This window comes from Scylla paramamosain, chromosome 21 (genome assembly GCF_035594125.1).
Source record: "Scylla paramamosain isolate STU-SP2022 chromosome 21, ASM3559412v1, whole genome shotgun sequence".
Taxonomy (NCBI): Eukaryota; Metazoa; Arthropoda; class Malacostraca; order Decapoda; family Portunidae; genus Scylla; species Scylla paramamosain.
In genome coordinates, this window is record NC_087171.1 from 5633267 (window position 1) to 5646559 (window position 13293).

The following is a 13293-nucleotide window of genomic DNA, read 5'->3' on the forward strand; positions in this document are numbered from 1 at the left end:
CACCCTGTATTGTGCTACTCTCTCTCTCTCTCTCTCTCTCTCTCTCTCTCTCTCTCTCTCTCTCTCTCTCTGTGTATGTGTGTGTGTGTGTGTGTGTGTGTGTGTGTGTGTGTGTGTGTGTGTGTGTGATATTTTTAGTGCATTCATCCACCACTACTATCACCACTTACACCATCACAACCACAAGCACTGAATCTCGGCCAGAACAGTTATCACCACATTCGTCGTCACCATCACCACTACCACCCTCACCACCACAGTCACCACCACCACCACCCTTATCTTGATACTAATCCAAAGACAGATCAAATATTTCCTACGCATTTAGCAATCCCTTCATTTTTTTTCCCCTACCTTCATTCCATCTACTCTCCTTGCCTTCCTTTCCCTCTCATCATCCCTCCGTGCCTCTCTTCCTCTCCCTCCTCCTGGGGCTGGCACGGTGGCGGGCGGGCGAGTTGGGCTGGCTGGGTGGGTGGGTGGGTGGGTGTCTGGTGCCTGGTTGGTGGCGCTTAAATCCATTGAGACAATTCAAATGATAATGTTACCGCCCGGAGCTGCCGAGATATCCCGCTCTGTTCCGCCTGTCACCCACACCCGCATTTTATGGAGACTGAGAGCGCTGGGTTCTTCCTTGTGTTTTTTTTTTTTTGTCTCTCCTCTTTCTCTTTTATTTTTTCGAGGCAGGAAGCCACCTCCTCCTCCTCTTCTTCTTCTTCTTCTTCTCCTCTATCTTACTTCTTTGGACACTTTTTTTTTTTTTTATCAAACTGGTGACTGTATTTTTGTGGGTGTGTTAGACTATATAACTTATAATAATCACGATGATAATATTGACTTTGACACTAGTGATATCAGTGATACTATTACTACTACTACTACTACTACTACTACTACTACTACTACTACTACTACTATTACTACTATTACTGCTACTACTACTCCCAACGATCGGTTAACAATATACGTACATGCATAGAACTACTGCTTAAGTTTCGTCCATCACATTGCCAATTATATTGCTACAGGTGGACAGTGATCAGTGTAGGTAACAATGCTTACACTCCTCGATCATCAATACATCGGATATTTGACTGTCACTGGCTTAGTAATTCCATCTTCTTCCAGACTCTTTAGGACGACGGAGAGGAGAGTGGATAGAGGCGACAGTGAAACGGATCATCCTCTCTCTCTCTCTCTCTCTCTCTCTCTCTCTCTCTCTCTCTCTCTCTCTCTCTCTCTCTCTCATATTCTACTCTCCTTCTCATGAACAACCATTCTTTTCGCTCCCCTCGACTTCTCTCTCCTCAGGCCACTCTTTTCCCCTCTTTGGCAACGTCCCTATTCTCATGGTCGATCTTTTCGTCCCTTTGGCCACCGCTCCTCTCCTCATCACCCCTCCCGCCCCTCACGCCGAGACCACGGTGGCCACGCGACCCTTGCACATTACCATACGTCCTTTTGTTTGTCGACGCCATTATAGTGCCGACAGCAGTGTTGCCAACAGAGGCAGGTCTCCTGAATACTCCCAAAAAATACCGTAACACAGTGAGGAGGGCTGGTGGAGGGTGTGGCGTAAATATCTTACGGTGCTTGCAGTATACTTGTATATACATGTTTATTGGGGGACATGTCATCAAAGAGAAATATATTTACTGTAAGACTCCCCAGGCAGCGTTAAGTGAAGGGTTATCGATTATGAAAGACTTGCATGTCAATAGACGTTATATGCGCGAGACGTGTCAGTAGCAGTGCAAGGTGACGCCATCACCTGTATAGTGTCGGCCTGCCACTGCACCCTCGGGATAGCTTGTTCCTCGCATCACTTTTGTCATCTGGCCTTCCATGAAAGATAACTTTATTTATCTATTTTTGAAAATAACTTGCAAAACAATTTGGCGTCTGCTTTTGACTCTGTTCAGGAACCGGCACCTCAGTGGGGCCTTTTTTTAATCATAATTGTTGCCATTGGCCGGTGCCCCTCCTACATAAAAAAAAAAAAAAAAAAAATCATAAGCAGGAAACCTTCATTAGTTTTGTAGGGAATTAATCTCATCATATAATTTTAAGTTTCTGCAACTACTGAAAACTCTTTGGGCTCTCCAACGGTAAATGCAAATAAAATGTTAGTCCTGCAAATTGTTGACTTTCTACGTAAGGTTAGAGGTCAAGAATTAACGTTGCAGTGCATTTTTCATCATTATCTCTTGATGTACACAGTCAGCAGGACTTCCAGTGCTGCGATATACTGGATAAACTAACTCATCAGTAACAATTCAATTCGTCACGTTCCATATTGTATCATAAAACAGATGGCTTATGAATAGAAGCAAGAGTGACCGGTCCATAACGCTGGCAGGTGGTCATCTTCACTTGTTTCCATCTTAGCTGTCGTATCTTAAAACACTTCTCTCTGGTGCAGACAACGTCGCACACCTCCATGACCCAAATTAACCTTTGCTGATCACTGGGCGGCCAGTCAGAGGCACATCTCCCTCCCTCTCTCACGCGGCAAACCGTCCCCCGTAACTGGCAAACCCTACGAGATAAAATACTGCCGTGCTAGAATGGGTAACTGGTGGTGATGTTGTTATGGATGGCGGAGGAACAAGTGGCGGCCGTTCAACGCAACGCTATGTCAAAGTCCATAATACCGGGGTCCGCGGCGTCTCCCTCTGTCCGCTCGATCGTTTTGTCACCCGACGATCGTCTGAACAATATCATGACAGATTATAGATCATCAGCGCTCGTAGGGGACGGAAGGACGGTACTCTGGTGCGCGGGCAGGGTAGCCTCGCCCCTCTGGCCGCGCTGCACGGGTGAGTAATGGCGCTGCGGTGCGGGACAAGACTTCATATGAGAAACAATATGTCTGGATTCTTGGGAAGCCATAACGACCCGCCGAAGGATGACCTGAAAGTGGAAGTTTTGGGTTCATAACTCCAGGCTGCCAAGATTGAGTGTACCGGACGATATGCTGAGTGCTGGCGCGATTGATGGAGGTTGGAGGAAGGTGTAGGTCCGAGGCAAGGGGGCTATGGGCTATGGAAGGAAGGGAACAACGCTGAGGAGTGACGTGCCATGTGGGGTGCCAGGAGGAGTGGTGCAGCGGTAGGGATATGAAGGCCACACAGGGTACAGGTGAACCAGAAGGAACAATGGTTAAGGAGGTGTAGTGCTGAGGCAAGCAGACACGAAGGCCCATAATCAGAAACGCCTCGCTCTCTCACCACAACTATTTTCAAAGACCACATATATGATTGACCGGGTTCTCTAGTTTCTGTACTGTAAATAACGTAGAAATTATATTAACTAATATGTTATCAGAATCATAAAAACAGCTTTCAAAATCCGTGTAACTTCAACTAAAGCCTTTTGAAAATAGTCAGGGTGCGGCCAAAAGTGTTTCGGAATCTGGTTCTAAGCGTGAGGAGGTGTTGTTGTGTGTACTGACCCACAAGACTCTTAATGTGTACTGACCCACAAGACTCTTAATGTGTACTGACCCATAATACTCTAAATAATAAGATTTGCCATCCCGTGTCCTCTAAATAGTTTCCCTTTCTGTCTTCTGCCACTATTGATTTTGCACCGAGAAAAAAAAAAAGAAAAGAAAAGGGCTCTGTGTAATTGTCTCTCTCTCTCTCTCTCTCTCTCTCTCTCTCTCTCTCTCTCTCTCTCTCTCTCTCTCTCTCTCTCTCTCTCTCTCTCTCTCTCTCTCTCATGCACTTGATAAATAAATGGACGGTTGGATGAAGGGATGAAACATTGAGTACATGAAAATATGAGCCACTGGTGGGTAGAGTTTTTGAGAGGAGAGTGCAGAGACCTAAGTTGCTTGATAGTACATATATACATACATACATACATACATACATACATACACACATACAGAGAGACAGACAGACAGACAGACAGACAGACTGACAGACAGACAGATATATAGACAGATACACAGATAGATATTAATAAGACAACCAGATAGACAAAGAAAGAGAACAACTCAGAGAGAGAGAGAGAGAGAGAGAGAGAGAGAGAGAGAGAGAGAGAGAGAGAGAGAGAGAGAGAGAGAGAGAGAGAGAGAGAGAGAGAGAGAGAGAGAAATGGAAGAGGAGAGGAGAGAAAGAGAATTAAAAAAATAGAGAGAGAGAAGACACACAAAAAGGCACAAAAAATAAAGCATAGCAGGGGCAAGAAAATTACAAGGGAAAAAAGAAAAACATAAATAAAAAAAAAGAAAGGAAGAGGGAGACAGAATAAGAAAAGAAAGCAGGAAAAGGAAAAAGGGTGAAGGAAGGAGAAAGAGACAGAGCCAACGAGATGGAAAGAAGAAAGGGAAATAAAAAGAACAAGAGACAGAATGAAAGAAAGGAGAAAGGAAGAAAGAAAGAGAACATTATTAAAAGCCGGAGCAGACGCGGCTTGCGGGTGCCAGTGATAACCCTTTCAGTAAATTCCAAAGTCAAGATTTAGTGTACCATTTGAAAACCTCTGAAGACAATGGTAAATACCCGACTCAAAGAATTTGGAAGGTTGCCGTCGCATCACTTTCTCTTTATTTTTGCGCCCTGCCAAAAAAATTAGGACACAGAACAAAGGGGAGGTGGCAATAAGTCTAGCGGCGAAAGTTCTGCCCACAAAAGAATCAAGATATTTTAGTCGACTGCTCCTGTTCTTAATGGCCGCCTCGTAAAGGGGGTCTTATAGGGCCAGGAGGTGTCGCAGGAGGCCAGGCATGTGACACTCTTCAATATTTTACATTTTAATCACCGTCTTTTTTCCACTTTACGAGACGCTAGTTGTGTGAGTGGCGGCGGCGACGACGGCGGCGGCGGCGGTGGTGTGAGGTGGTGTTAAGGTTATTGTGTGGTGCGGTGTGGTGCAGTTATGGTTGGTGTGCCGTGTAATGCAGTGAAGCCGCGCGTTACTGTAGTGTGACTGATGTGTTTGCCTCGGCTGGTGGTAACTATGGTGTACAGTTCTGCATGGTGAGTGGAGTGAGTGACGTGGTGATGCGTGACTTAATGGTGACATCGCGCTGCGGCGACGTGATGTGCTGCGTGATATGTTGTGCTGTGTTAGCAGTAAGGATGTGATGCGTGGTGCGGTGCAGCTTTGCTTTTATACTTAGCTACGGTACGAAGTGTCCTTGTGTGTGGCGCAATGGTGTGGTGTGACAGGCCACGCAGGCCCTGGGATGGGTGGTGAGGACAGAGACAACGTTGTATTGTGGCGTGGCCAACGTGCTGCTGAGGACGAGGCATGGGACAGACGATCATGATTAAACTTCTTGAATCAAAAGAAAAAAAAATATATGTATGTTGAAGGGCCTGCGGGGGTTGGCGAGGAAGGTCTTGACAGGTCCGCCCGAGGACACCTGCCCCGCCACCCTCCTCCGAGGAATGAAATTAAAATTTCAAACTTTTATTTTCTCGCGTGATTGTAAATCCAGTGCCCACAGTCTCAGCGACGGGATATTTAAATTTCATCAAGTTTAAGCGACCCTGCGGCACCAAGTCGTTAAAATGCAATCAATTTTGTTTTCTCCTCCTGTCTCCGCCGCTCCCCCTCCATCCCCACACTGCCCCAAGTCGAAAAGACGGATTAAAACTTGAAGTAATTTAATTAGAGCGAATATGTTTAATGGGGGAAACTGATGCTTACAAATTAGTCGTGGTTTTGTTTCATGCTAGAGAAGCTCAAGGCATCTGACAGCGACCCATCAAAATGCTAATATTAGAGACCAAGGCGGGAGCATGAAGCGCTAGGAGGAAGACTACTGAGTCTTGCTCCTCGCCGAGGAATAAAAGGTTATAGAGATAAGAGGGATTTACGATATTATTAGTGTCGTTACTTTTCTATTTCCTTAGAGGTAAATATAGCAAGATAGCCGCTACTTGAAAAGAGGAATATAAACATACATCCTTGATTCCAGAGGTAATACGAATAGTAAATAAAAAGTCGATAATTCTGATAAAAATATTCCTGTATCTTAAAAGTTAAGTATAAAAATCCTGTGTTCTTAAAATGTATTAAAAAAAAAACCCTCGCCTTATCTCCGTCTAATTTCTCTTTCCCAGGATGCAAACGGTCTCGCCACGAAGAGGACGGCAGGAGTGGGTCTCCATCGTCTCCTGGGCGGGAGGAGCCCCTTAGCCTTAAGGTTGGCCCTCCTGCCTCCCCAGACCATGCCCAGCCTTCGTCACCGGCGCCCCACATCCAGCCACCGCCCAAGGCTCCCACACCTAGGGAGGACAACCACAGTGAAGACGAGGACCCGAGGCCAAGCAAGGCGGCGAGGCGAGACGTAAGTGAGGAGGACGAAAGTGCTACAGTCACGTCTCCGCCGGCGCCGTCTGGGGACGAGACGAAACTTTCTAGCATGGAGACGCTAGTGAGGCTCTTTCCGGGGCGAAAAGTGCAGGTCCTGGAGGCTGTGTTGCTCCGCTGCGGTGGGGACGTTCTGAGGGCCATACAGACGTTGCTTTACGCCCTCCCACCGACGACGACTCATCAGCCGCCCGCGGGCCACCCTCACCATGCTTCCCACCATGAGAATAACAACAACACCGACCAGAATCAACACCAGCGACACCCACTTCACCACCACCACTCACAAATCCACCACACACCCCAGCCGCGGCCCTCTCCGCCGCGCTCTCCTGAGGCACGACACCACGACCTCTTCCCCGATCCGGCAGCTCTGAGGGCATCGGCATTTGCTCCTCTCGGTCCACCTGCTCTCTCCAGATTCCCGTATCCTCCGCCTCACGCTCTAATGGGGTTGCCCTATCCTCCCTTCATGCACCCACGTCCCGAGTATTATCCACCCCTCAACCTTTCCTCTCACACCGCTTCTCTTCTCACCGGCCACCCACCCTCTCCTCCTCCCAGGGATCTGTCAGTTTCTCCCACCTCGCAACCTGATCCAGATACAGAGTGATACCGTCGCATCAGATTAGCATTTCAGTATAATTTTGGGCATATTTGCACCAACTTTTGATAGCCAGTCTAGTTGACATACAATTTTTTGACACGCACAGCACAGCAGTGTTACTCTCTTCTCACACTCTTGGGCTGTCCTTGCATATATACTTTGCTACCATTATGTATCAAACTTTATTTTTGTTCATGTCTTTTTTATTAGATGCTTCCCGTTTCTTAACACACTACGTCATTTCTTGAGCCAAGTCGGCCAGACACGTGAACACTAGAACTTTAATGGAGGAAAGCCCTTGATAGTGAAGAGCCGGAGAGGCAGCGCCACACGTCAGGTCGCGTGCGGCATTGTGCCGCCTGCTTGGGGTGCCCAGGTACTTTGTGTTTCAAGATTCTAGAAGCAACATGAAAGAAACTTACTTAAAATTATGTTTGCATTCAATGAATTGATATATATATATATATATATATATATATATATATATATATATATATATATATATATATATATATATATATATATATATATATATATATATATATATATATATTGCGCTAAGTTATCTTAACAAGCTTAACAAGTATTCGTGTTGCCAGCTGACCGCATATCGTATTAACTGGTTCAACCATGACCTTGCTAAGAATGGGCTTGGAACGGCTTGGAACATTCCATGTTAAATACACAAATAGGGCTGTCAAGGGGCTGATACAAATTACAACATTACAAGACACACGAGTCTGAACGGTAAGCAACCCAGTATTGTAAGACAGCAAATACTGCAGACTAATTTCCACCAAAGAAACGAGGCAGGTTTTGAGTCACTCGTCGATGGTTGGTTTGTTCCATGGAATGGCGGCGATGAATTCGGGCTGGCAAGGAACACAGGATCAAACAAACACCTTGTTGTTTTGAATTTTAAGAAGGTTTCAAGTCTTGTAATTCTTAGTTTTATAAGTATTCTGACTGTATATGAGTACAATTAACAGCACTATTCTATTTTTTTTTACTTAACTGCTAGTCAAACTCTGGAAAGATCTACCTTTTCTCTGTTGCACTGCATGTCTGGTTCTTCTAAGGCTACACAGTAAGGCGGCCCCATAGCAGTTTACCCTGGAAGCTACACCACAGAGGCTGAAGTGAACAATGAACAATCCACGTGATGAACAACGATTAAATCAGTGAGGAGTGAGACTCGTTACTAAGAGTGTTGGGCGGCAGCCTCAGAAGTATACGGGTGTTTCCTTGTGAAGTAAAAAGTACAGCACTAAGCACGTAAGAGAAACAAGATGCGTGACTCGCTAACGGGAATGTTGTTTATGTACTGTGAGGACACAAAAGCCATGATTCTTGTTGTTTTGTTTTGTTTTTACTATTATTGATTCCTATTCATTCCTGACTACATGCTATCAAGAATGACTTCCATATAATTTACAGTCTGAGTGCTATTTATGTACTTTGAAAGCTCAAGACATATTTGCTTTTGTAGTTTTCAATGTGTGAAAAAAATTGTATTCATTTAGTAAATTGTATCCTCTGAACACATGATGTAAAGACTTGTACCATAAGACTGCCACCATAACCTACACCATCAAAACCACTGCTGACAAGTCCTAATCAATGCTGCCAAACTATGAACATGCTTTCAACCAATACTGCTGACAAAACCAACCGGCATTACCACAACCACCACAATAGTACCATCACGCAGCCAACGACACATGTGCCAATCACACAACCAACAGTAGATTCACCACATACACACACACACACACACACACACACACACACACACACACACACACACACACACACACACACACATGCAAAAAAACTACAATCATCCACCAAAATATATGTACACGAATTTCGGAGCGGAAACACTGCACGATTATCTTATATATATATATATATATATATATATATATATATATATATATATATATATATATATATATATATATATATATATATATATATATATATATATATATATATATATATATATATATATATATTACGTTAATAAGTATATAAAGATGAAGCTTGAATATACGTACAATGTTCTACATATAGTTGTAATATAGGTAAGTTACATTATGAATTTTTACATAATTATATCACTTGCCATACGTAAGTGAACCATGTTATGATGTGTTATTCGTAGATAAACTTTGTGAATACTCCCCATTTATAGTTATGGTGATCAGTAGCAGATAAGTGTTTTTCTATTAACTTGTTATGTGCAATAGATAAAATCTGTCAAACGATTTCCAAGAATAATAATAATAATAAAAAAATAACACTTCGTGTCTGCCCAGTATGCCGATTACAGCTTCCTAAATGTTGGAAAAAACGAGTGAATTACTGAATTAGTACCTGTACTGTATCGCTATTAGAGGAGCATGTAAATAAACCATAAAGGAACACTTGGCTAATTTCTCCCTCATAAGCTGCACCCTTGTGACTCGTGCTGGTGGTGAAGAGCTGGTGCCGCGCAGGTGTTTGGCGCTCTCTGGCAGGTGTGCTGGATGGATGGCCAGGTGAGTATGCAGGATGGATGGCCAGGTGTGTGCAAGATGGATGGCCAGGTATGTAGGATGGATGACCAGGTGTGTAGGCTGAATGGCCAGGAGTGTGCAGGATGGCTGGCCAAGTGTGTGCAGGATGGATGGCCAGGTGAGTATGCAAGATGGATGGCCAGGTGTGTGCAGGATGGATGGCCAGGTGAGTAGGATGGATGATCAGGTGTGCAGGATGAATGTCCAGTTGTGTGCAGGATGGATGGGTAGTTGTAAGGGTTCTGTGGTGAGGTGGGGATAGGGATAGTGTGGTGAGGTGGAGGGAGTGGGGTGAGGTGGGGTTGTGTGGTGAGGTGGAGAGACTGTAGTGAGGTAAGAGGACTGTAGGATAAGGTATGAGTTGTGTGGTGGGGTGAGGTGTGTGTGTGAGTGATAGCATGTTGGGGTTGACTGGGCAGGTGTGCGCGATGATACTGTCAATATGTGTTACGTGCATACAGATGCGAGACGAAAATTAACTTCAGAAATTAATGTGACCTTGTATTCTTACGTCAAAAGGTACATATGGTTCAGGTAAAAGAAATGTATACTGAGCCGAATACGGTGAACAAAAGTCTTTAGATACTCATTACGACACACACACACACACACACACACACACACACACACACACACACACACACACACACACACCTGCAATAAACACAATAAACAGCTGCATGAATGTTTCTGCAAGACACGATAGAATATTAGCTTGTAAATAATAGTGCGTAAATTAGCTGATACATATGCATATGTGTGGAAGGCAGCTGGAGAAGGGAAGATCGCAGGCTAGTGTACATGGTGAGATGAGGTAGTGACGTGGACTGGCAGTTTTAATTACTGGTGTGAAATATTAGTACACACAGCGCACCTGTGCCTCCACTTGTCAATGGGAGAAAATTAGAAAAGTAAAGACACTAAAAACATACACACACACACACACACACACACACACACACACACACACACACACACACACGCACACACACACACAAACACAATAGATAGATACATAGATACTCGTACATACATACGTGCATACATACATAGAGATAAATAGACTGATAGATAGATAGATAGATAGATAGATAGATAAAAAGGGGTGGACTGATTGTTTTCGATTTTTTTAGTCTGAACGTTTTCGACAGACTAACATGTTTAAGAATGAATATTTTCGACAATGATTTGGCAACTTAGACTGATTATTTTCGATGGTTCTGCAATATATTTTTCAATCATGATTATTTTCGACACATTAAAAACATTGGTTAGAATGTTTTCGAAACTAAATAAACTTCACTATGAATGTTTCCGACAGTAAAAAAATATTGAACTGAATGTTTTCGACACTAAAAAATGGTAAATTCTGAATGTTTTCGACACTAGATAAAATGAACTGTCACATCACGTCACGTTTAGACTTAAACAAAAGACTATAAAAACTAACCTAACCTAACCTAACCTAACCTAACCTAACCTAACCTAACCTAACAAGATAATAATCAAAGAAGGTCTAAAATGGCTGAATGAAGTGTCGAAAATATTCCAAAAAATATTGATTTAGGTCAATGATGTGTCGAAAATAATCCAAACTGTAAATAGCTAGGTAATTGTTGTGTCGAAAATAATCCAAAACGGACACTAAATGTGTAAGAGTTGTGTCGAAAACAGTCCAAAAAAACATGAAATGGGTTGTCGAAAATAATACTTCTTGGCAAGAATCGAAAACATTCAGTTTAGATTACTTTTGTAGAAAATCGAAAACATTCAGACTAAAAAAATCGAAAATAATCAGCGACCTCGATAAAAAGATAGATAGATAGATAGACAGATGGATGGAGAGGTAGACAGATAGGTAGGTAGATAGATAGATAGAGACATTTAGACAGACAGATATATAAATAGATAGATAGATAGATAGAAAGATAGATAGATAGATAGATGAATTAGATAGACAGGTAATTATATATATATATATATATATATATATATATATATATATATATATATATATATATATATATATATATATATATATATATATATATATATATATATATATATATATATATATATATATATATATATATATATATATATAATTACCTGTCTATCTAATTCATCTATCTATCTATCTATCTTTCTATCTATCTATCTATCTATTTATATATCTGTCTGTCTAAATGTCTCTATCTATCTATCTACCTACCTATCTGTCTACCTCTCCATCCATCTGTCTATCTATCTATCTATCTTTTTATCGAGGTCGCTGATTATTTTCGATTTTTTTAGTCTGAATGTTTTCGATTTTCTACAAAAGTAATCTAAACTGAATGTTTTCGATTCTTGCCAAGAAGTATTATATATATATATATATATATATATATATATATATATATATATATATATATATATATATATATATATATATATATATATATATATATATATATATATATATATATATATATATATATATATATATATATATATATATATATATAGATAGATAGATAGATAGATAGATAGATAGATAGATAGATAGATGGATGGACAGGTAGACAGGTAGAAAGATAGATAGATAAACAGACAGGCATATATATATATATATATATATATATATATATATATATATATATATATATATATATATATATATATATATATATATATATATATATATATATAGATAGATAGATAGATAGATAGATAGATAGATAGATAGATAGATAGATAGATGGATAGACATATTGATTGCCGTTATCGTATAAATAATAAATCATGTGGCAGAAAATATGACTGAAGACCTGAAAATACAATAAGAAAGTTTAACTGAAATTTACGTAGAGGCGTGGAGGGGAGACGCCAGACAGAAGAAGGAAAGGTGATGTGGTTTGTAGCCAGAGCTCGCAGAGACTGGCACAGTGTGCGGCTCATGAAGACTGTAGGACACCTGTATGTATCAGTGAGTTCGTTATGCCGTGTGTGTGTGTGTGTGTGTGTGTGTGTGTATACCACATAAATGTCAGCAGGTAAATCATAGCAAATAACCAAGAAGGACGCGGAATAAATGAGCACATTTGGTTTATCATGTTGTGCAGAATGAAAAACGATGATCAGACTGGCAGCAACTGAGTTTATTTCTTTTAATACCTAACGAAAACCGGACAATTTTATTAGATGCAGCTCATAAGGAACAAACCAAATCCCAATATTCTGCGTCTGAGCCAGACGCAAGTGGAATACAACTCTACGTGTGCACGAATCAAACTGAGATAGCAGAAGGACCTACACGTATATATCCCTCCTCCTCCTCTTTCCAATGCTCAAGCCCTCTGGGGCTCCGCTGACGACCACAACGCGCCACGATAAAGAGACTTCCCGTCTTCATGGCATAAAGATAAACCACAGATACACCCTTAGCCGTGCCTCTCAGGGGAGCCGCGGGAAGGGCATAATGGAGGACGGGACCGAGGGTGAGGTTGAGGACCCAGCGCTCAAGGGAACAACTGTATACACCGCCGTATCCTTGCTCCATATCTCCTGCCGCCTTTTGGGAATCAAGTGCCCGGAAAACCACGGATTAAGATGAGCCTGAACCCGTCCCTCCTGGATGATTCGCCCGCCTTCCTCTCCTTCCCTCCTCTCCCTCCGTCCTGAAGCGAAGCAGCGGTCCGAGACACGGCACATGCACGCCTCACCACAGCCATCAACACTCCCCAGCGTGATGATCTCTCTTAGCACTGTTTAGACTCGATAAATTCCACGGTAAATGGTTTGTGCATCACAAGA

The 13293-nt window shown here is 42.1% G+C and overlaps 1 protein-coding gene across 1 annotated transcript in view; it reads left to right on the forward strand.

Moving 5' to 3' along the window:
* The window catches only part of LOC135110907 (doublesex- and mab-3-related transcription factor A2-like), a 40628-nt gene extending 33290 nt beyond the window's left edge, over positions 1-7338 (forward strand). The window contains exon 2 of the mRNA XM_064023547.1: positions 6081-7338. Within this exon, the coding sequence (XP_063879617.1) occupies positions 6081-6943 (863 nt within the window). The 3' untranslated portion in view covers positions 6944-7338. The remainder of the gene's footprint in view (positions 1-6080) is intronic.
* Positions 7339-13293: the final 5955 nt, after the last annotated feature.